This window comes from Panthera uncia, chromosome E1 (genome assembly GCF_023721935.1).
Source record: "Panthera uncia isolate 11264 chromosome E1, Puncia_PCG_1.0, whole genome shotgun sequence".
Classification (NCBI taxonomy): domain Eukaryota; kingdom Metazoa; phylum Chordata; class Mammalia; order Carnivora; family Felidae; genus Panthera; species Panthera uncia.
The window spans coordinates 35,939,068-35,964,423 of record NC_064814.1 but is presented as its reverse complement, the minus strand read 5'-3'; the positions used below and the strand labels follow the sequence as shown (position 1 = coordinate 35,964,423).

At 39.0% G+C, this 25,356-nt stretch overlaps 1 protein-coding gene across 12 annotated transcripts in view; it reads left to right on the top strand.

Moving 5' to 3' along the window:
- Positions 1–25,356, top strand: part of SYNRG (synergin gamma) — an 86,753-nt gene that overhangs the window by 41,670 nt on the left and 19,727 nt on the right. For 9 of the 12 annotated variants that reach the window (XM_049636557.1, XM_049636565.1, XM_049636554.1 and 6 more), the window contains 8 exons: positions 464–597; positions 5,489–5,607; positions 5,806–5,868; positions 9,730–10,677; positions 20,258–20,851; positions 22,615–22,778; positions 23,577–23,630; positions 24,478–24,574. In XM_049636557.1, the coding sequence (XP_049492514.1) occupies positions 464–597; positions 5,489–5,607; positions 5,806–5,868; positions 9,730–10,677; positions 20,258–20,851; positions 22,615–22,778; positions 23,577–23,630; positions 24,478–24,574 (2,173 nt within the window). The remainder of the gene's footprint in view (positions 1–463; positions 598–5,488; positions 5,608–5,805; positions 5,869–9,729; positions 10,678–20,257; positions 20,852–22,614; positions 22,779–23,576; positions 23,631–24,477; positions 24,575–25,356) is intronic. The other 3 variants (XM_049636561.1, XM_049636558.1, XM_049636559.1) reach the window with 2 other exon arrangements.

Below are 25,356 nucleotides of genomic sequence, written 5' to 3'. Positions count from 1 at the left end.
CTTTTACAATTTGTGCAAGAGAGTATCTAAAAATTCAAGACAGATTCTTGTCCTAGATACTTGAATTGGTATTATATCTAAAGTGCGTTTTTTTTTTTTAATTTTTTTTAATGTTTATTTATTTTTGAGAGAGAGAGCATGAGCAGGGAAGGGGCAGAAAGAGAAGGAGACACAGAATCTGAAGCAGGCTCCAGACTCCTAGCTATCAGCACAGAGCCCGACGCAGAGCTCGAACCCTCGAACTGAGAGATGATGACCTGAGCTGAAGTCGGATGCTTAACCGATTGAGCCACCCAGGCGCCCCTAAAGTGCATTCTTCTAAACTTAGGCAGTCACACCTACCTAATATAGGTACCTAAATGGGGAGATTTAAAAGGTAATTTTTGAGGTTGACAGTTATGAATTTGTTAGTTACTATTTTATCAATTCAGTCTTTCTATTTAAATGTCCTCTACAAATCTAGGTGGTAAAACCAGAAGAAGACGACTTCCAGGATTTTCAAGATGCTTCTAAGTCAGGATCCCTTGATGATTCATTCAGTGATTTCCAAGAGTTGCCTGCTTCTTCAAAAACAAGTAATTCCCAGCATGGAAGCAGGTAGAAAAGAGCTGAATATAGTTAACATTGTATTTAATAATTGAGAAAGAGGCATCAATAGTGAGAAGCCTAAGTAAGAAAATTAAGACTTCTTACTCTCATGCTTTCCTTGATTATTCCCTCTTTATTCATACTTGTACCTTTGAAACTTCTCTCCCCTTAGTCCACCTAACAATTGAGCACCCCCATTTCCTCCCAGTATACACCTGCTTGCTAATATATATATATATATTTTTTTAATTTAATTTAATTTTTATTTATTTATTTATTTATTTATTTTTTTTTTTTGCCTGTCCTAAACCTGACTATAGCAGAGTGCACCTTTGCAGTGATGACTTCATGTACTTGTAGCAAATGCAAGCCTTTGGCTATTTAGGCAGGGGAACATAATTTGATATTTTTGTAATATAATGTACTGCTGATTCTCCACAGAAATCCTAACTCAGAAATCTAAATATGTCGCCAATACCTTTCCATCATTTTTTAAAAGTTTTTAGATAGTACTTCTTCCACAGAGTAGAATATACCAGACTTTAAGCAAGCAATATGAATTTCTTCAGTTATTTTTGGAACTTGTTTTTGTCAGGATACATGCATCATTTTTCTTATGTTCCTTGTTTGTGCAGTATCATTCATCTTTTCCATTTTAACGAAATGAGTATCTTTTGATGCTTCCTGCATGTACACTGTAACAAGAACCAAGGGATAGGCATTATAGGGAATGACACATAGAAACATTTGAGTGGTGGGACTATAAAGTACTGGGATTTCCAAGCCCACTACACCAGCACACACATGTTGACCTGATAGACACGTAATATTTTTCAGATCTTTTCCTTTGAATAAAATGTGTAAGTTCTGCTATCTATAACATATCTGAATGACCCAAGACATCTCACATTACCTGCATAAAATTAGATTCATTATTTTGCTACTCAGCTAAATAAAAATTTGTTAAATTACCATTCCCTCCCTTGGTGAATCATGTCACCATGTCCAGTCACTAAATCAGAAACATGCTATTTATTTTTGGCTCCTCACTCTCTCCTTTAACCACCATCGACTCTGTACTCTCTGCTTGCCATGGAAAAAGGCTATGTCTGATCTTGCTCCTGCCTAGTCTCTTGACTGTTGCCCTTTCCCTACAGCTCATGTCCCAACCATGCCAGAGCAACTCCAGACTAATGCTCTTTCAGGCTTCTGACCCTTTACCTTCTTCAATCTGAAATTCTCTCTATAGTTAATTCTAGTTCTATTTCAAAAATCAGTTTAACATAGGAAGTTTTTACTAACCTCACCACTTCAGTCCCCACCTCAAAGATGAGGGCCACTTACTGCCCGGGTGCATTATGGACATCTGTGCCCTGATTATAATTACTGGTTTATCTGACTCTCTGTCTCACTTGGCTGTCATCCCTGAAGATAGTCTTTCACGGCTACATATGTAGTACTTAGCCATGATATATAATTAATAAAGGTTTGTTGGGTGAATGTGATGTAGCATGAAGGTTATAAACCAGATTGACCAAATTAGTGGTTTACTCCTCTGGAAAAAAACAGTAGATGGAATTGAAATTTGGGCATAGAAAGTTGTAAGATGGTGGCCAGACATGAGATATATGGAATATTAGCAATTTTGTGTGGCATTATCTCCACATAATAGTTTACTTTCATACACAGTCATACTTTGTAGACTTGTTTTTCAGTTCTGACTTGATTACTTCCATGCTTACATGAAAACATTTTGCTCATGTCTAAGAATCCACATTCACTGTTTATTTATTCATTCAAAAACATTTACTTACCATCTGCTCTATGCCAGACATTGGGGTAGGCACTAGAAATACAGAAGCAGAAAGCACAGTTCCTGCTGTAAAGAAGCTTAGTTTTATCTCAGTATTTATATTATCTGATGAAATTCTCTTAGAATTGGTCCCTCAGTGTGTGTGTGTGTGTGTGTGTGTGTGTGTGTGTGTGTACACATGTATAATGAATTCCCTAGTTTATGATCTGTAATGCATATTATGAGTTTATTTTAAGGGATATTTATTAAATCATGGTATAAATAGCTGAGCTTAAGTGAGACTGCTTTGGGCAGCATTTTAAAGCAAAAAATGGGCATTATTTGTCAGAGAAGATGAAAAGGCAAGTATGGTGTTAGAAGTAGGCTGGAGTAGAGAGTATTGTTAGTCTGTGAAAAAAATCTCATTAGTTAAGGGCAGCACCAATGTGGGATGTCTTAGGATTTGTGACGTAATCTGTCAAGCATTTTAGAAATAAGAAGTGGCATGATGAAAGTGATCTTGCTACTGTGTGGGATAAATTCAGCTGCCATAGTAATCCTGTTGTGAGATGTTGAGGTGTACTCTGGGTTTAGAGTTAGGCACTGAAAAGTGTGCGTGTGAGAAATTGGTCAGACTCAGGGTTGAACTGGATGTCAAAGGAGAAAGAGCACTTGAGCCAGCATGAAAGGGGATCTGGAAGTCAGCAATGTCTTTCATTTATCCATCCAGAAAATACTTACTGTGTGCTGGGCACTGGGGAGCTTAGAACAATAAACATCACAGATATGGGGCACTGATAATAAAACAGTTCACAAAGAATTAAGGTGTAGTAGGGGTTTGAGTTGGTTAGTTTCATTTTACTTTTTAAATGGCTGTATTTAGTGTGGTGTCTGTCCAGTCGGATGGGAGCCCCCAAATGCCAGGCAATGATCTGGTGGAAGCTGGTGATGTGGGGAGGTGAAAGGACTCACCCAAAGATAGTTTACTGAATACACTGCAAGGGAGGGGCAGGCAAGACTGCAAAGGAGAGACCATCTGCCAGGAGGCAGTGGGTGGGGGCCGTTTTTAAAGGGGGAAGAGGAGTAGTTATGGCTGGTGAAGAATGGAATTTGCCCTTTTTGGTAACTGTGCCTGCCTGGTTGTAAGTAGCCCATTGGTCCCTTAGGGCCTGTAGATAATTTGAGGTGGTCACCCCATGGGCATGTCTATTCAGCCAGGTGGTCGCTGTGGGTCCTTTTGCCTTGATCAAATTTCTATCGCTCACGCCTGTTTTCTAAAATGTCTCTACATTTAGCAGGGTAAGCAACTAAGTAAAAGCATCTACTACAGCCACACGGAGTGATTGTAAAACAAATGGATTCACTAGAGAAAAAGCAAATACATTTTTTTTTTTTTTTTTTGGCCAAATTCTCTTAAGGTTCTTAAATTTTAAAACAGTATGCCTCCTCACTGAGTACCTTTCATTAGTATTAAAGAGTAGAAGTAACAGTTCTCATGTTTGGAATAGATAACTACTTTATATAACTGGCATTAACACTGTCATGGTGATTACGGTTTTTTGGGTTTTTTTAAATAACTTCAGGGAACTAGAATGAATTACTCATTTGTAATATGCATAAAATTACAGTCTGAGTCTGCTCTTTTTTGAGTGGAATTTTATTTTGTTGACTTCTGTCAGTATTTCATTACCTTGGAGTTCCTCTATTTTTTTTCCAATTCTGAAAAGAATTTTAAACAATAATCATCAATTAAATGCCACATTTAGTAGAAGATTTTACCAATGGGCTTTATAAGACCACAACTAAAGTTGGCTATTCATGAAAAACAAATTGATTGTTCAACTTTGTGATGTTTTTTCTCAAATATTAGTTACTTTTATTTATATGTAACATGCTGTTCAATGAGTTGTAGTTTAATTACTTATGAAACTTAAAAATCCACCTATGATGTAGAGGCGATGACCTGTTTGTCAAGATCAAATATGTAGCAGCTATTTGGTAGTGATGTGAAATTCTAATATTTGATACACTGAGTCCTAAAGCACTGTGGACCTCCATTAGCATGCCTGTGCAAGAGCTGGGTTTTTTACCTTGCTTGTAGGCGCCTGATAAGACGATTTAAATGACTGTGGAAAGATTTTTGCTTCAGGGCAAAGAACTCAATAGAAATCCATTTCTATAACTTGTGTGTGTGGTATTGAATGACACAAACTAGTGGGGGAAGGTAGTCATTCATATGTAAAGTTGTTCTTCCAGGGAGCTGCCTGGGTGTGATAAGGAGGAAAAAAAAGGCAATGCTTTTATAGTATGTGTTTAAGCCATCCAAGAATTACCCACACAGATACTACTCATTACACTATTTTTCCATCCAGCGAGAAATATGTCCACAGGCAAAAGTATCTTTATCTAATTTTGAAGTGATTGTTGTTTTGCTACAAAGATAGCTTCTGGAACCGCTGATGTGATCCTTGTAAAAATGTAAATTGTATTAACTCCACCGCTGTTTATCAGATGTGTGAACTTCTGCCAGTAAGCAATGCAGTAAGATCAAATAAGAACAATTTACATCCTGGCTTGAACAACATTTCATAAATAGATTTTTATCTTAACTATTCCACCTCTGCATTCTGAACCCATTTTAAAGAATGATTTGTACTAAGGTTAACATAATTTACTCTAAAATATTGGGTTTACGTATTTGGAACAGTTTACTTTTCCAGTGTTACGGACCTTAAGTTAACATTCTAGGAGGTCATCATTCTATGAGAATCTATTTCCAGTGCCATTCCAATTGTTTTCGTGGTTTACAAAGATGATTAGATGGTCAGCATCGGTCTGACCCATCTTGAAATAATCAAGATTTGATTGAAATCTTGAAATAATCAATAATCAATAATCCCTCTCACATGGGAGGTATTTCAATATATTTTCCCAAGAGAAAGGGTTTAAACCTCTGTGGTGAATATATATAGTTTCTGAGTTTTAAGGCAGGGAACCATGAATTTTAATCAGGTACCTACTTGCCATTTTAATTCTAAGCTCCTACTTGATGATAAGGGAAGGATTCAATGTTCTAGTCATTAAGAAATATTTCATTTTCCCTTTTAGTGCCCCTTCTTTGTTGATGCCCCTTCCTGGCACTAAAGCATCAGCTTCGATGGATAAGTATGCTGTGTTTAAAGGAATTGCAGCTGACAAATCCTCTGAAAGTAACATTCCATTTGGAGGTAAAAACACGTTGTCAGTTCATAAACTTATGAATGTAACCTATGAATGTAAACCTTTTTAATGGTGGCCTTTTATGAGAAATGTATAAAATGCTTACACCACTTGTCAAGTATGTGCAGTTAACCCAGTCTGCCTTATTTCCTTGAGTTTTAATCTCAAGTTTCGTATTCTTAATAGACTCTGTCTTTTCATCATAGAGCCTGGTGATAAATACAGTGCTTTCAGAGAACTTGAACAGACAACAGAGGGTAAAACTTCAGGTAAGTTTTTGATTCCTTAAATGGATAAATTTCAATTTTTAAAAAATTGTATTCATTTATTTTTAAGTAAACTCTACACCCAACATGGGTCTCAACCTCACGAGCCGGAGATCAAGAGTCATGTGCTCCTCTGACTTAGCCAGCCAGGCGCCCCTCAGTTTTTAATAAAAGATATTTTTGATGATTCTTTCAGGGACACTCCTGAACATGTCTTTATTATATTGTGTGGGTGAGGTTTTTTGGCTTTGTGCCTCTGGAAATTACAAGGAAACAAAATATGGTTCAGTTATTGGAAATTCTTTTCTAAAATTTAGGGCAAACTCCAAATTGAGGCAATTTCTTCTGAAGCTAGTTATGTTCCCTTTCACTGGAAACCTTCAAGCCCGGATAGACTTCTGTATCAAATGGAAGGCTGTGACTGTCCTCAGTTATTTTAATGTTTAACAAGAACTGGAACTGTTGGCAGTGCAGCGATCTGTGGACTGTGCAGAAGTTTTGCAGCAACCAGTCTTTTCAAGATTTTCAAACGTGGCTATAATTTAATAAGATGAAGTAAGCGGGATTTATAGAAGGGCTTAAAGAGAGTAGAAGGGAATACAGAATGATAGTTTAAGAACCGTATGTGTGAAGACCGAAAGTTATGTTTGTGGTTAAATCCTAACCGGATGTGTAGGGTTTAAATAATCCATAGGTCAAATCATGTCCTTCACAGCTTAACTGCGCATGCTACGAAATTTGCATACTCTCATGAGGATTTCTTCCTGGGGACTGTCTTTGTGTACTGAATGCTCAAATTTAGAATATCCTTCACTCATTTGTTGTCACCCTTCTGTCCAAGGGAGGGGGATGAGAGGAGATTGTAGGAAAGGTAATGTAGGAGTAAAAGTTCAAGGAAAAAGTGTACTACTTAAATATCTCTAAAAAGGAAAAATCCACCTGTCCTAAAAATATTCATTCCTTGGGAATCCTGGGTGGCTCAGTTGGTTAAATGTCCCACTCTTGATTTCAGCTCAGGTCATGGTCTCACGGTTCATGGGATCAAGCCCCGTGTGGGCTCTCTGCAGGTAGCCTGCTTGGGATTCTGCCCCCCTTCCACCCCCCCCACCGCCAACCCCACATTTTCCCTGCGCGTGCACATGCTCTCATGTGTGCGTGCTCGCTCTCTCTCTCTCTCTCAAAAATAAATAAATAAAACACTGAAAAAAATAAAAATATTCAATCCCTTATAGCTGTCAGGTTCTAGAAGTATTTCCTTCTGTTGCATTCAAGCCTTTAGGATGTAATAACTTTGTTCCTCAGTGCCTATATTAGGCACTAGGAGTACAGAGATAAAACCCTAGAGGAGCTTTTGGCTTGTTAATTGGTCTTTGACTCCTAGCAGTTCTTTCATCACCTCTTGGACCAAAGTGAGTTTGGAGTAAAGAGCATGGTTTACTATCAGAGTTTTTTGTGTAGTGTGGTATTAATGATCATATCATAGGGGTGTTATTCCTGAGAAAAAAGGAAATATCACTAAGCTCTGTCACTTAGTAACCTACGAAACGCACAGTTCTGAACACAATACTATATGATTTTTTTGTAAATTCTAAGACACCAACACACTTGATGCATTCAGGCCGATGTATTTTTAACGAGAATAAAATAAAATATATTCTCCTAAAATGAACAAAAAGTTGGCACCTCTACTGGAAGTCCTTAAAGTTAAGTCAGGAATGAAAGCACACCAACAAAAATGTCAGCAACAATCTGGGGTTCTGTTACTAAAGTACTATAAAAGCAGCATTAAGGTACTGCTTACATTTTGATGACAAATGTGATCTCTTTTGAAATGTTTTTAAGACGTAAAAAGTGACAAGTAGAGAGGGGAACTTATGAGGATTCAGAAGGATTCAGAGGATTAATGTACCCTCTGATATGCAAGCTTCCAATGACTGCAACTAATTTATTTGCTCCCAAATTCATGTTGCTTTTGAACTTGTAAACCCACCCATTTTATCTCTTTTTGACCCTTTCACCCAGCTTACATTTCTAATGGAAACGTTTACAATTCCTCAGTAAGTTTAGTTTGCTGTGGTGATTTCTTTTTAAAAATAACAAAACAAAACTTGTCAATTTCACAGATATTTCAAAGTAGCACATCAAAAATTTAGACTGACAAAATCGGCTGCTTATGACGTTTTCATTTAGGGAAATGATACAAATATTATCAGTGATATACTTACCTAAAACAGGGTAATTTTTTTTTAAGTTTTACATCTGCTTCTCCTGTCAATTTGTGAAATTGACTTTAGTCTTATTAGTGGTATGTCTTAAAAACATAAAATACAGAAATTATGAATGCTGTTCCTCTCTTTCTAAAATTTCCCTAATAATATTAAATAGATTTCTCTGTGTTGATAAATTATGCTGGTGAATTAAGTCTCAGATTAAGAGGAAAAATCAGCTTCCATTGTTTCCTATGCTTTTTTCTTCTATTAAAGTATGTATCGTGTTATAAGCACTAAATATTTAAAGCCTGTTTTATTATAATGACAGTTTTAAGAATCAGATTTTGGTTTGAAGTATACTTTTATGGCTCATATGTCTCTATATCTCATTTTTAGGGACAAATAGAATTTGAAAAATGGATGAAGAATTACAGCCTATGTTTTAGAATAGCATTAATATTTTTAAATAATAAGTGATGTTGGTGTAGCTATATTTATATTTGGTTTAGCTCTGATTTTCATTACCTGGTAAAATCTAGTAGATTTTATGGAAGACCTTCAGACACCATTAGAAAAATTGAGATCATCTGCTTCCTAACCTCATACTTAAGAGTGATAACGTCACTCTCATAATAAAGAAAAGAAACTCTGTTTAGAATCATGGATTCAGATTTTTATCAACATCTTAACTGAGTCTATTTAATTATTTATTAGAAATACATTAGTACCTATTTTCTCTAAAAAATAATAAGAAAAACATTTCAGTAACTCCTTTCTCAGAGTAGCACAGTATAAAGTTTAAATACTGTCCCTTGAAATTTTTAATAGTGGAGTTGGTATTTATTCAAATCCTTTTGAATTTTAATAAATAAGAGTAAATACTAGTTGGTACAGTGACATGGCTGATTTCGAGATAAGCCCAAGTGCTCACAGATTTTTTTTCTGTGCGATTCGGCTTATTTGTTATATAGAGAAGCCACTTTAAAATGTGTCCTTAGCTGGAATGAATGCTTTGCAAATAAGTAGATGCCTTTTCATAATTTTTCATCAAAGTTAGCTTCAAATTAATGCCTCCACACACTTGAGCAAGACCACTTAATTATCTAACAGTATGCCTGAAGTACCTAGTTGAGCAAGGTGTTTCACATCCTAAATACTAGATGCAGGATTTTTCGTAATACTTCACTAGAGCACCCATGATACTTTTTTCCTGATTGATCACCATGTAAAACATTTTATCTTTAAAGGATCATCTTAATGTCTCTCTCTTCAGGAACCTCCAGCACCCATTTCTTCTTCTCTTGTGTGCTTGGCCAGCTGGCTGTAGTGAGAAAAAAATCCTGAGAGCAGTGCTTTTGGCCACTTGAAGGGTATGGCACTAGGACACGTTATCACGTTAAAATGAGCAAACGAAACTGACATGGTTAGGTGCTCTCGGTTTGATTTTTATTTATTTTGGCATCACTAGCCTTTGGCACGGAAACAGATGTGTAGTGTCCAAAGAGCTGTTTTGGTAGGGTGTAAGCTGCAGTTGAATAATGTCAAGCTAGTGAGGGGCAAGTCTCTAAAAGTATGCTTGTAATTTAATATGCTGTGCATCATGTGGTGTTCAGCTCAGCATTCTTATTTATTTTGCCGTATTTTTCTCTTTCAGGAGAAAACTTTGCAGAATTCAGATCTGCGAGCACTGATGACGGTTTCACCGATTTTAAAACTGCCGATAGTCTATCACCACTAGAGCCACCAACAAAAGACCAAACTTTTCCAGCATCCTTCCCCTCAGGAGCTGTACAACAGAAACAACAAACACAAGTGAAGAATCCTCTGAACTTAGCAGACCTTGATATGTTTTCCTCAGTTAACTGCAGCAGCGAGAAACCATTATCTTTTTCAGCTGCTTTTAGTGCATCCAAATCTGTTTCCACACGGCCACAGCCAACAGGATCTGCTGCAGCTACGACAGCACTGGCATCAACTAAGATGTCTAGTTTGGCTGATGATTTTGGAGAATTCAACCTTTTTGGGGAATATTCTAGTCCAGCATCTGTTGGGGAACAGGATGACTTTGCAGATTTTATGGCTTTCAGTAATAGCTCTGTTTCATCTGAGCAAAAGGCAGATGGTAAATATGACGCCCTTAAAGAGGAGGCTAGTCCTGTTCCTCTAAGTGGCAGCTCGAGCAGTACAGTGAAGAGTGGACAAAACTCCGCTGCCACGTCCACCAAATACGATGTCTTCAAACAACTTTCTCTGGAAGGATCTGGACTGGGTATTGAAGAACTGAAAGATAATACCCCTTCAGGAAAAAGTGATGATGATTTTGCTGACTTCCACCCTAGTAAATTTTCTTCCATGAACTCAGACAAATCTCTGGGTGAGAAATCAGTGGCTTTCAGACACACCAAAGAAGACTCTGCTTCAGTGAAGTCCTTGGATCTCCCTTCCATTGGTGGCAGCAGTGTTGGCAAGGAGGACTCTGAAGATGCACTCTCTGTTCAGTTTGACATGAAACTTGCTGATGTGGGAGGAGATCTTAAGCATGTCATGTCTGATAGCTCTTTGGATTTACCAACAGTTAGTGGCCAGCATCCTCCTGCTGCAGGTGAGGAATTGGTGAGACTACTCTGGTAATGGTGATGTAGATTTCAAAGATGGTTCGGTGGGTGTTGACTTATAGTAGAGTAAGGCTCTGGCTCTTAACCTTAATGGATTTCTAATAACCTCTTCATTGCCAGTCCCATTGAAGCAGTGTTTAAATTCAATTCTGTGGGTACTTGGATATATGGATCCCATGAATACTCTGGAACTTAGACTGGATAGCTAAAATATTTTTATTTTCAAACTCTAACCCCAACTTGGTGTTAGAGGCACATAAAAATCCACTGCTAAATGAACCCTACATCACCAGGAATTTTATAAAGACTTTTGCAGTGTGGGTACTGTTCCTCCATTTCTGTGAGTGAGGTCAGTGTTTTCCTCTCCTTTTCTCTTCTCTTGGGTCTGTTTGGCAGCGGCCAATATAGTATTCTGTTTGGCTGACAGAACTGATTCTTGTTAGGCCAAGTCTTAGTAAAAATTAGTTTAGCCAGTCGTACTGTGGTTTGCCACATCCCCGCAAGAGAGGATGGAAAGAGCTTGTGTGTGGATGTCCTGTGTGCCAGGGTCTGGCAAGGAGGAGGGCATGAGTCGTTAGTGGAGTTCAGGTATGGTTTTCAGCGTTAACTCTATTACTGAAAGTATTAAATTGTAACACATCTGTAGATGGTAGAATAGGGTAACTACTCACTTTCTCATAAAATGTTTGAAAACATCCTATAAGGGAGCCCTCTTTAAATTCTGTATGGATTTACATGTAGCAGTTTATTCTCTAGTCCAACTTCCTGACATAAAATCTAGATTCCCAAGTGTCCTCGTTTTTATTTTGTTTTGTTATTTGCTACGTTATATAGAAAGATAAACCCATTTTGTGGCCTTTAATAATGAGAACTATCTCAATATTACTGTATTATTCTAGAAAACGTATTATGCATATGAAGGGTTTGTTGTTTTTCTAACTAGAGAGGGACATGTAAGACACTTCCAAGTTTACAGATTCCAGCAGAAATGTTAAAGAGTATTACGGCTTTTGCATAGATCACATTGGTAAGTCAGAAAACAAAATCGTATCCGTCCTTTGGCTGTTGAAATGTTGGAGGTATCCTTAAATGGGGTGCCGAATCGAGAGCAGGTGTTCAGAGACCGTGTGTGTCTCCCGTGGCGGCTTGCTGAGGCTTTGTCTAAGGGCGGTGGGCTGTCTGCGGGGCTCCTTGTGCCCCTGACTGTTGACTTCCTTTTTTTGTACTTTTCCTCAGACGTTTTCCTATTTTTTTGCTGCTCTTTGTTTGATAGGGTGATTTTGTTTCTCTTTTTTGTATGAGCTGCTTGAGCCACCGTGGTTGGTTGCAGAGTGCTCTGTTTTTTTGAACAATATTTGATTTTTATTTAAAAATCTCATAACATGTATACTAGCCTTCTGGACTCTCGAGTTACTAATTAGAAGCTATTTTTCTGAAAGTGAATCTATATTCTTTCATAGTGCCAAGCTAGATGTCTTTATGAGATGAGTCTAATCAGGTTTGTGATGTCTTTCTTTTTCCTTCTTTTAAATTTTTCCATTTTATTTGGGGAGGGGAGGTTTTTTGACTGAGCTTGTTCTGATTGACCTGTGAAAATAATCTTCTGTGCACATGTTCTTTTATGTATGTTTGGAACATTCCCAGCTTGGAACCTGTAATGTTCAAGCCAAGTCTCTTCAGTTTGAGGATATCCTTAAAAGCAGATTGTTTCCTCTTTTTGATCTGTAAACCTCCTGTCAGAAAGAGCAGTATCCCTTTAGAGCGGTTGTCACAAGGGGTTGATGTCTGACCAATGGGCTATATTGTTGTTGGGCAAAACTGCTGCATAAATGTACTGTAGAAGGTAAATGGCAGGGACTTCTTCAACGCAGTTTGGTTTTTCTTTATCCTCCCATTGACTGCAGTATCTCATGCTCTCTTGGTCTGAGGGTTAAAGATAACTTCTCATTGGAGAAATAAAAACTGGGCTGATGAAAAGAGAATAAAACCTAGCAGATTGCTATCTCTGGACCTTAGTGTTGTTGAGGAACCCTAACTTAACTCTGAAAGGGATACTGTCTCTTTTAACTCTTGCAATTATTCTTTGTATGGAAGGTAGATAATACTAATAATAACATTACCTGATTTCTCTGCGTATTATTACATTTAACCCTTTGAGCCCTTGCTGCAATATAATTTCATCTAGGCTGCTTTATCCCCACCACTAAATTTAATATGGCCCCAAAGCATCTTGATGTGCAGTCATTACAATCATCTGGTTTTGTTGGCAGCAAGAGCTTACCCTCATTTGTGACACTCTCAAAGGGTTAGCGAGACTTCTGTAGCTCCCTACCTACCTGTAAAGTAGCTCTTCTTTGACATTGAAAATCGTTGTATTTTAATCAGCGCCTTATTATCAGTATTTTTTTCTTTTTGGCTGCTTTTCTGATGTCTTTTTTTGAATTTAGACATTTTCTGTGTGAATGTGCCTTTTCGAACTTGCTTTGGTATATTCCTCTGCAAATACTGATCTGCATGCTTATTCTGATGACTTCTTTTCCAGCTCTTCTGTACCACTCTCTTTTGTGATCTGTAAGTCCTATGTTAATAAATAATTCTTTGGCATATTTTGAAAGTGTGGGGATGTGTGTAATTTGTACTTTTTCAGGATTAGACCAAAGAAATACCTGGTCCATATCAAGTGTAAAACAACAGCACTTCCTGTGATTAAAGGGTTTTCCCTTTTGTCTCTTCAAATACCTTTCTCCTAAGAAAGTATTGGTTTAGCCCTTTCCCCTAATAATCCCATTGATATAAATTTTTAACATGGCACTGGATTAAAACATAACTTTAAATGTTTAAAAAATAAATGTAAACCTTACACACTGTGTAATAGGGAAAAGTTACTCCTTTCTTCTAGTGAGAAAATGGGAGTCGATTTTATTGCTTAGTAAACCTCACAGAGCCCACCACCACAAGGAGTTATACTGTGAAGAGGGGCAGGTGAGGGACAGATCTAATAGTTGAGTGTTGGGGACAGGGGATACATCTGTTAATAACTAGATGTCTGTAAATTTAAAATAAATCATGAAATGGTGTTGAGATGGGCTTCTGAGCACAGTACATGCAAACTGAATTTAAATTGATAATCTTTGTAATGGAGAGTGTTCAGTGTTAATATCAGGAAGTCTTCAGGTCTGAATTCAGTGTGGGTCTGAAATAGGTGCTCACCCTCTACTTGTAGAGCCTGTTATCTTTCCAACTTCAGAATGTATTATAAAGCTCACAGTCCATAAAGCAAGTTCTTAAAACGATTTTAGGATATCTTCAAAGCAAGCTTTAAATCACTTTCATTTTTTGAGAAAATAATTCTAGAAAGATGCACAAAAGTTAGCAATAAGAGAATGCTAAGTTTGGAAAATATTTTTTTCTATCTTAGAGAATATTAATAGCAAAAAACCTTAGGAATACTATTGTTTTTTAGATCATAAACCCAAGACCAATAAAAACCTTGGAAAAAAGGATTGTTTCCATGGTTTCCATTTTTTTCTTATATTTTGAAATTTTAGTTCTTTTTTTAAGAATTTGAGGCAGTAAGAAATTAAACCATTGAAAATGAGGATTTTGAAGAGGATTCCAGAGAGATCACTTACAGTATCTGCAATAGGCCATTTGAGAAAGAAAAAAGTTGCATGTTGGGGGTTAGATTAATTCAAAGAGGGGTACCCGGGTGGCTCAGTCAGTTAAACGTCCAACTTTAGCTCGGGTCACGATCTCACAGTTCGTGAGTTTGAGCCCTGTGTCGGGCTCTGTGCTGACAGCTCCAAGCCTGGAACCTGCTTCAGATTCTTTGTCTCCCTCTCTCTCTGCCCCTCCCCTTCTCATGCTCTGTCTCTCTCACTCTCTCTGTCTCTCAAAAATAAATACATTTAAAAAAATTTTTTTAAAGTAATGTTTAGATTAATGCAAAGGAAAGCTGAATCTGCCATTCAAACTACTGTGTTTTCCAGAAATTAATGCTTTAGAAAGTTGGATAATACTTGGTTTCAGAAACCTTGTGTAAATTATATTACATTTTAATTATGATGTATGCTGCTAACTAATTTGGAAGAAAGAGTTCTTGGTGTAGCCTCCATCTAGTGATAATACCAACTACCCTTTATTTAGAATTTTCCAGCGCTGTGTATGAGACTAATCTTGTGGTGGCTTTAGCTAAGAAATTGCTTTGTCAATGGAATTATCTAATGCTAAATTGGTCCATCTGGGACTGCTTTATTTTGTCCTTTCTGCATTTATCTGAGCAGACTGAACTGTGTGTAAAACATAATCACGTTCATAAACTGAGCAGTTAATTTTTCTAGAGTAACATTACTTTTCGGGAGGAAGTCTTAATAATATGGTAATATAAACTTGCAACAAAGACTTGAAGAACTCTATGCTACAGGTTCAAGCAAACAAACAAATACTGTTGTGTTTACTCCCATGCCAAGTAAAGTAATCCAGTTAGTGCTGGTGTCACACATCAGTGCCTGAGCAAATGTACAAGTGTATTCATATTCTACATTCACTCTGTTGTTCACATGAAAATCTGTATGGATTTTTAAAAGTAGCAAATGAACAGGAAGGGGATGCTGGCAGTATTGAAGAAGCTGGGCTAAATACAAAAATAATTCAAAGAATCAAATTATTTTTATTTATTATTTATTTTTAGTCTTTTTAAAAAAATTTTTTAATGTTTATTTTTGAGAGAGAGACAGAGTACAAGTGGGGGAGGAGCAGAGAGAGAGGGGGACACAGAATCTGAAGTAGGCTCCAGGTTCTGAGCTGTCAGCACAGAGCCCAAAATGGAGCTTGAACCCATGAACCGTGAGATCATGACCTGAGTAGAAGCTGGACGCTTAACTGACTGAGCCACCCAGGCACCCCAATTTAAAAAAGAAAAAAAAAAAAAAAAGTTTGGGAAAGAGAGAGTACAAGTGGGGGAGGGGCAGAAAAAGAGAGAATCCCAAGCAGGCTCTGCACTGACAGTGCAGGGCCCAAACTCGTGAACCGGGAGATCATGACCTGAGCCCAGACCAAGAGTTAGACACTTAATCGACTGAGCCACCCAGGTGCCCCAGAATCAAATTATGTTTAAAGAGCTGCTTCTAGCTTTGTTTTTCCATCAGTTGAACTCTTTTGATAAGTTGTTTTGGAAAATGTTGGTCCAGTGGCTTTGAGAGCATGATAAGATTATGTGCGTAAGAGGGTCTTCTGGGTGCTGCTTTCTCCCTTGCATGGCCAAAAGGCCCTAAATGTAATTGCCATCTTCTATGCTCATTTGGTGAGATCGTTAATGGTGACCATGAGCAGTCCTGCTGTACATACAGTTGATCCTTGAACAACATGGGGGTTAGGGACATTGACCCCCAGTGCAGTCCAGAATCTACATACAACTTTTGACTAATAGCCTACCATTGACCAGAAGCCTTACTGTATATAAAGTTGGTTAACACATGTATTGTATTATATATTGTATTCCAATAAAGTAAGCTAGCAAAAAGAGTTATTAAGGAAATCACAAGGACAAGAAAATACATTTACAGTACTAAACTGTATTTATTTTTAAAGATCCATGTATAAGTGGACCTATGCAGTTCAAACCCATGTTGTTCAAGGGTCAGCTGTATGTCCTGACACCATTCCTTAGCCTTCCAGCCCCCTCTGACTTAAAATACCCACAGAGTAACTGCTTTTCTTTATTGAACTTAAAGCACTAACAGGAACCTGAAGGTGCTTACAGATAGCATGGGTATCATTTAAAACCCTGGATGTATGTGAGTCGGTACAAATGAAGAATGGGAGGTCTCTGTGCAAATTAGAAAAACTAGAAGGCAATCATACAGCAGCCTTTTGTAGCTTGTCATACTTAACAGTGTGATCACTTTCCTCTTTTCTTCAATAACTCTCAGAGTATTTGAGACTTACAGGACACAACCCAGGTTTTATAGTTAATAGAGAATGTAAAGGCAGAATAGGGCCAGGGGTAGAAAGAAGTTGAAATGTACACATATTTCATGGTTTGTGTTGGTAAGTGAAGTTTGGATTAAATCAGCATTGGAAATTAAAAGATATTTCTTCCTCAGTCCGATGTACATTTTTATTGCTATATAAAACACTGGAGAATAGTGGATTTTGCACATGTATCCTTTCTTCTTTTTCTAAACCCCCATTTCAAAAGCCAGTAACGTAATCATCTGGGCATATGCTTACGGCTTTAGAAAAGGTCCATGGGAATTGGTATGGCCTTTGTGTCTTGTGGCAGCTCACATTCTTTGTTCCAAGAAATACCTTGTTTTTGTGTTCAACATCCGTTCAGAAGGGATTTGAATAGAGGTTATGGAAAAGACTGATAGGGTTACTTGCCAGCATAAGCAAGAAATCCATGTCTTGATTTAAGATCCATGATGGAAAGGAGCTAGCATAGTTTATTCCTTTGGCCTCTGTAATAGGACATTCCTGGTTGCAAACAAATACCTGTATTACAGCACACAATTTGGCCTATTATCTGTGTGCAATAGCAGTTCAACCTAGCACAGCCTAAGTAAGAGTTCTCCTGTAGACTTGGAGATACAGTAGTGATTCTCTGTTCATTTTATTGCAGCCCTTCTGCTTTCTTTTTCCTTTTTCTTTTGCAATTTTCAAACTTCAGCTATCGAATGGAAGACCCAGCAATAGAAACTTCAGTGATTACAAAGTGTGGGTTATTCCATATCATTTTTGTAGACAGGGCTTCCATCACTTACGTTGTAGTTCTCCCAGAATCTTTAATATTTTGAAGACTGTCATACAATAATACATGTAATTTGCTTAGAAAATGTAAAACAGTTATCATGGGCAATGAGAAATTTCCTTGGCTTACCCTACCCTCAGTGAATTGATTTACCACAGTTTTCTTAGAAAATGGTTTACTAATATTCACCAGGTCAGGAAATACTACTCAGTTTAATATTATTTATAGATACTAAGATTTAGGAATACCATGTTCTCATATTCCTTATGTAATTCAGTTTTAGTATTTCCTTATGCGTTCAAATGAATTGCACTTCAGTAAATTTTTTTTACATAATAATGGCCAATAAATAAGCAAAAGTAAACTTTTAAAACCAGCCTTGATTTTGGTATCCAGCTTGATCAGCTGGATTTTGGTATATCTTATATATTTACACTTCATTTTTTTAATATATGATTTTTTTTTACATAATTAATTTTTTAAAAATCTTTCATTTGGTCATTTCTGTGAGTTGCTCCAAAAGGCAAAATGTTATGTCTCTCATTTTTAATAAAAATAAGATTTGTTGAAGATCTGTAGTATTATAAAAATATTTAAAAGCTCTTCAGCTAAGGTAATCCCTTATTGCTTATAATGCCTTTTACCTCATTATATTGCAATCATTTCTGGTTGTTTTTTTAACCCTTTTTTTCTTATTGCATAAGTGCACAAAAGGGTCTTTTTATTACCATAGCAACTGGATTGTGGTTTTCGAACTAGAGCCTAACTTTCTAATAAATTTACCTTCAGTCTTTGGGAAAATTGCTACCCTTTTAGGAGGTGAGATTCTTAAAGCAGTTCATAATACAGCTTCCCCAAAAAGCTTTCTGGTAGGGTCCAATAATAAAAATATCCGTATTCTGAGACATTTTTCTGAACGCACACGTTGAAGACCACTCTCGTGTGTCACTGCGTCTGCCCCTTGATTGAAGTTTCCCTCACTGGAGTCAGGGCACCTTCTGATCCCTTTAAATAGTAGTAGCTGGGGGTGGGAGGCACAAAACGCTACAGCCGGAGATTAAGAAAGCATTTTGCCTGAAGCCTTGTTTTATTCATTCTAAACTGTACAGTTTTCACCTGAATCTTTGTCTCCCTCTTGTTCAATAAGCCAAATCTGAAAGGGTACCATTTGCACCACAGAGGTTTAAAATATACTGTTCTATGAAAGCTGGTACCCGCTTTTGGCTGGTTCGCCTTTTGTGTAATCTAGGGTTTTCCACTGTTATTATTCATTTAGTACCCTTTTCCTACTTGAGTTTAAAGCGAGAGAGGTTTGGTTTATACTGTCAGGAGAGCCATGGACATGGCAGGAGCCCCTTAACCCTCAGAGGAAAAAAAGAGAAAATGACCGAGTGTGGTTCACCTGTTGACTTAGTTCGGAAAACCTGGATCACCAAACTCGTGAGCATTTGCCTTGTAAAGTACACTTGTGGCCGTCAGAGAGAGGGAGTCTGCCTTTGGCCCTCCGGCCTCGTAGACAGCGACCAGGATGAAACTCAGCCCGCCAGCCAGGCTGCATAGACCGCGCTGCTGAAACCGGGGCACTCCGCATGAGCGGCTTTCGGCCTCAGCTGGGTGTGCTTTTTGAAAATGGGCAAGAAACTTTCCCTTGTCAGACCATTAAAGTGATGAGTTGGCCCTTCATTTGCACTCTGAGATAACTCCATGGTAGACCCTAAAGCCGCACCTAAATGTCAAATGGAGGCCCGGGGCAACTATGCTGTACAGATGTTGCTATTATGTACTGCTCAGCGGGCATCGAGCGGGGCGGCCCTTTCCACACATTACTGGGGAGTCGACACAACACAGGCCCTTCCGTGAGCAGGACAAGGTTAAGAAACGTTAAATAACTTGCCTAGTGTCACACAAGTAGTAGGTGGCAGCACTAGAGTCGAACCCTGATGTGTCTAAATCAAAAACCTACATTTTTTCTGGTGTTTTATGCTATCTCAGATGATCTAAACGTGTACTAAGAATGCTTTGTGAAATGAGTCTTCTGCCCCAGCGTTTCCTTCTTTTTCTTCTTTCTTTTCTTTTTTCTTTCTTTCTTTTTTTTTTTTTTTTAATGAGGGGCTGATACATAGTTGAAGGAGAAACAGGAGCCCACCAGGACCCAGACCTTTGATTCTATTTTTTAGAGGCTAAAGTAGATTAGGTTGATTTTTCTTTCCTCATACTCCATCACAGCAGTATGACATCATATTGACCAAAATAACAACTAGGTAAGTAACTGCTTAATTAAAATCTATTGTTCGATCTTGCGAGACAGAGACTCCTGAGAACTGGCTAAAAGTTAGGTGACATTACTTGCACTTTACTTTTGAGAAATTGTCAGTTTTTCACTAGTTTGTCATGTACATTCTGTCCATCCGTGTGTTAAAGGAACATTTCCCAACCAAGCTGGGACAAAAGGCACCAGTTGTAGGCAGGGGGTATTGTAAGTACATCTTAAAACTTGTAAGTGAACAGTTTATCAAATAACCCTAATCATGTCATATGTTGGTAGATGATACTCCTGTCTTTTATAGCAATCTTTATATGCAAAGAAAATAACTCTGTAACTAAATATAAATGCCAACTCAAAGCTAATGTGGGTTTTTAAAGATCAGATTTTATAGCCCAATTCCTTTAATTTTAGTACAAGCTCTAAATGTAGTTAACTCCAGCATAGCATAAAACTAATCAAATATGCTAGACATTTTGCTTCTGCAGAGTTTAGGGCATTTTGCCTAAATCATGAGCTTGCCTCTAATTGTGGGGTCTTATTTCCCTTTCAGATATAGAGGACTTAAAATATGCTGCTTTTGGAACCTACAGTAGCAATTTTGCAGTGAGCACACTTACGAGCTATGACTGGTCAGACAGGGATGATGCGTCTCAGGGCAGAAAACTCTCTCCATTTGTCCTCTCAGCAGGAAGCGGGTCCTCCTCAGCTGCCTCGGTTCTTCAAAAGAAAGAGACTTCATTCGGCAGTTCCGAAAACATCACCATGACCTCTCTCTCCAGAGTAACAACCTTCTCAAATGAAGATGCTCTTCCAGAGGCCACCTTCCCAGCTTTTGCCAGTTTTAAAGATGTGATTCCTCAGACCAGTGAGCAAAAGGAATATGAAAGTGGGGACTATAAAGATTTCACGAGACAGGACTTGCCTACAGCCGAACGAAGCCCGGACGCCACCTGTCCAAGCCCGGCCTCCAGCGGCACTTCTCACGACACTCCCAAAGAATGTGCAGATGACTTTGGAGAGTTTCAAAGTGAAAAGCCCAAAATCAGCAAATTTGACTTTTTGGTGGCCAATTCACAGAGCAAAATGAAATCCAGTGAAGAAATGATCAAAAGTGAGCTGGCGACCTTTGACCTTTCTGTTCAAGGTGAGTTGCTTTCAGTGTCGACTGTACTGTGGTGGTTTCTTCCACTGAGATATTAGGTGTTCTTTCTAACAGAAAGTTGGTCTCTGGTTTAGTGGGAAATGGATTTGCAGCCTCTGAAATCAGGGTCTATTATAGATGGCTATACAAAAGGGTTTGCAGCTAAACTGAAGTCAAGGCAGTATCCCTCAGATAATTGCTTTTTGGGCTAAAAACAAGCACAGCATACAGTCTGTTCATTAGCTTGTTGGCTAGAGGGGTACTGTGTTAAAAGAGCCAGAGAAATGGATTTGATGCACTTGGGGACAAGTCAACCCTGCTCTTATTCCCTGGCTATGGACTGTGTTTTTTAATCCAGAGGCTGCAACGTGGGTCTGGATCCAGTCTGCAGACTTTTTTTTTTTTTTTTTTTAAGTTTATTGATTTATTTTGAAAGAGCGAGCACGAGTGAAGGAGGGGCAGAGAGGGGGGTGACAGAGAATCCCAAGTAAGCTCTGCACTGTCAGCACAGAGCCTGATGAGGGGCTCGAACTCACGAAACCGTGTAAACATGGCCTGAACTAAAACCAAGAGTTAGACGCTTAAATGACCGAGCCAGCCAGATTGCCTCTGCAGACTTGTTTTGATTGAGCCACACGGAAGGTTTTTTTAATGTGCTGCCAGCCAATAAGAATCATGAGATTTCACAATCTGGATTTCTAGCTTTTCTTGAAAAGTAATATCTGGCAATACTAGGCCTGTATTCCCCCTTTTGACAATCAGGTAGAGCTGAGTGGCACTGCCCCCTCTAACAGATGGGGTATGCTGTCCTCCTTGTCACAGTCCCCATCACCTCTTCTCTCTGGCTGACCCACTTCAGCCATGCACTTGACCTGCCTGCTCTCTGAAAGCATTTGAGTTTGCCCCTTCTGCTTTAAGCCCATCCTAACAGAAGGCATCATTGATTTCTGTTGGATCGAGAGTATGTAGGAGCTCAGTGCAAATCCGTGACTAATGACTGGAAAGGCAACACGACTCTTACGCACTGATATTTAAAAAGACAATTTGTCCTCCAGACTCCAGTGGCTTTGCACTTGTGCTAGATCAGGGAAGAGTAATGGAGAAAATTAAAGTCAGGGAAACCAAGCAGAAGTGAACAACCAGAAGGATTCAACATAGGGCATACTTCATTTTATTGCGCCTCCTGGGTACTGTGTTTTTTACAGTTTGAAGATTTGAAACAGCCTTAAGTCAAGCAAGTCTGTCAGTGCCATTGTTGCAACAGCGTTTGCTCACTTGTGTCGCCGTGTCACATTTTGGTGATTCTTGCAACATCTCAAACTTTTTCATTATTACATTGTTATGGTGATCTGTGATCAGTGATTACAACTCACTGAAAGCTCAGATGATGGCTGAGCTTGTGATTTTTTTCAATGAAGTATTTTTTAATCTTTGCACATTGATTTTTTTTTTGGACATAATGCTATTTATTGCCCACTTAGTAGACTATAGCGTAGGGCAAACATAACTTTTATCTGTACTGGGAAACCCCAAAATTCATTTGACTCACTTTATTGCAATACTCACTTTATTGATGTGGTTGGGAGCCAAACCCGCAACATCTCCGAGATATGCCTGGATAGCTTGCCAGAGGAGAATGAACACGGATTATGTTTCTGAATGCCTCATGACAGAAGCATCTAAAGAAGAGGGTCATGTTAGCAAGGAAGAGCCTCGGCTTGAATTAAGCTGAGTAATCAGAACCTTTGTGCCATCCACTTCTCCAGGATCACACAAAAGGAGTTTGAGCCTTGGTGATAAAGAAATAAGCCGTTCTTCTCCTTCTCCGGCTTTGGAGCAGCCTTTCAGGGACCGTTCCAACACTCTGAGTGAGAAGCCGGCTCTGCCTGTCATCCGTGACAAATACAAAGATCTGACAGGAGAGGTGGAGGTGAGCAGGGGAGTTTTCTACAGAGGGGCAGGGAAAAGACCAACTGAGCACTGAGGGCCTCAAGAAAAACTGCTTTCAACTTTCTGTGGGGAAGCGAGGGACAGAAAGTCACAAGGCACCAGACACAAAATATTCAATTAAAGTGAGAGAATGGCAGCATTAGGCCTGGATAAAAATACTTCTCAGGTGGGACATCTGCTGAAAGGAGTCAGCGGCCCTAAAATTGAAATTGTTCAGGAGACTTCACGAGGAGGGGTGTTTGGGGGAGTTTTTCTTTGAGCACTTGGACTTTATCACTTTAGACTTAGTGAATGTTAAAACACCGGATAGAGGAGATGAGGAAAGTCTGCATTTGCTGCGTCTTAGTCCCACGCTGTCTTCCTCCTACAGCCGATACCCTTATCTCTCCTCTGTGCCCTTCTTGTCGTTCACACATGCTCACGCACACACAGCGTCATAACTGTGGAGTGGGAAGCTGGTGGTTTAGTATTAGCTCTTGTACTAGACACCTATGTGGCGAGTGCCTTTGGAGAAGCTTAAACTATTCCTAGAACCAGTGAGCCAACATTTGCAGAGGGAAGCTGCTACAAAACATTCCCCTCAGACTCACAGATCATGTGCTCAGAAGGTGCACTTAGTAATTGTGAAGAGTCATCAGTGGTTTCAAGAGATAAACCATGCTTGAAGTAGAGTGTTTTTAATAAAAAGTAAAGCCTTCCAATGCTCTGTACATTGACAGAAATCATAGAGGACTCCAGTCCTGCCTGTTTAACCCCGTTGTTTTTACAAATTTCACAGGAGAATGAGAGATATGCATATGAATGGCAGAGGTGCCTGGGGAGCGCCCTAGATGTGAGTATGTCACTTTTGCGGTGCTTTCACATGTGTGAGTGCTGTCTTGTGCCGTTTTGCCCTCTCCGTGGTGCCTTTGAATGGACAGAGGAAAACTTGAGGAGAGCTCTTCCTCCATGGCCTTGTGCAAAGGGAAGCTGGAGGGAAAGCCATACAGCTTAAGTGAGGCTTCTTTCACGTGTATGATAGCAAAAGTGGCTCATTTGTCCCTTGTGCCCTCACCTGTCACTGTGTTTAAGAAATAACAGTGAGGGGCGCCTGGGTGGCTCAGTTGGTTGAGCATCTGACTCTTGATTTTGGCTCAGGTCGTGATCCCAGGGTCATGGGATTGAGCCCTTTGTCGGGCTCCATGCTGAGCATGGAGCTTGCTCAAGATTCTCTCTCTCTCTCTCTCTCTCTCTCTCTCTCTCTCTCTCGCCCCCTCCCTCCCTCCCTCCCTCCCTCTTTCTCTCTCTCTCTCTATCTCTCTCTCCCTCTCTCCCCCTCCCTCCCTTTCCCTCTCCCTCCCTCTCCCCCCCACCTCTCCCCTTCTCACATGCACACGAGCACATTTTCTGTCTCTCTAAAGAAGAAAAAAGAAAATAACAAAATGATATCATTAATGCTGCCTAAATTAAAATAATATTTAAACTTAAAGAACCTCTGTCTTTTCCAAAGAAATGGAGGATGGTTTCTTCAAGGTTAAAATTAAATTCTCACATTTGTTTCAGCATGATCATATACATATATCAGTCAGTCATGCTTTTTCACACCTCCTGGCTTCTCTGTTGGGTTCTCTACTAATAGTAAATTGATTTGCAATGACTTTTCTCAATTATATAAGGTGATGTGATTTCATTTCTTATAGGTCATTAAGAAGGCAAATGATACCTTAAATGGAATCAGTAGTAGTTCTGTGTGCACAGAAGTAATTCAGTCAGCCCAAGGCATGGAATATTTATTAGGTATGTTCATTTATGTTTTACTTATTCAAAATCCTGACACTTGATAGTATTTTCAGTTTTCCCTTACATTAAGTATTTTAATCTAGATCTTTCAAGTTACATATGACTTCACTAAGTAGTATCTGCGTTTGTGGGTGAGATGCTTAAGTCACAGACAGAAACCACACTATTTGACTTAAAGTATCTGTGGCAAAGTTTTTCAGTCCTTACTATACACAAACTAGCAGCAACAATGTAAAATTGCATCTGTGTTACTGGTTTACTAGAATGAAAACATTGGGTCTCTAATTAATGCCTTACCATGCTCTGTCGATTCTTCCTCTCCACCCCTTCACGACATCACCGATTCCTTACCTCCCTGACTACCTTCAGCTGTTAAATGTCCCAGTCCAGCTTGAAACTCCGGTCTCTGTCCAATCTGGTGTTCTTTTCCTCCTGAAGCTCCCGCTTGGCCCGTGGCCAGAGCCACATGCACTGGACCCTAGTCTTTTTCACATCTCTGCTCAGGTGTCACCCGCTAAGGGAGGTCTTCCCTGGCCTCTCTTTCTCAAAACTGTGCCCTCTCACCCCACCCTCATCCTTCCTCTCCCATTCTCCGCTTTATTTGTCTTTTGTCCCGTCAGCTTTAATATCTTGTATATTTTACCTTTTCTTATTTGTTATCTGTCTCCCTCCCCTGCAAGGAACCTCTAAGAAGGGAGTGATTTGGTCTGTTTTGTCCCCTGGGAATGTCTGTAAGGCACTGTACCTGAGCGCCTGGCACGTAGTAGTCCCTCACCAAT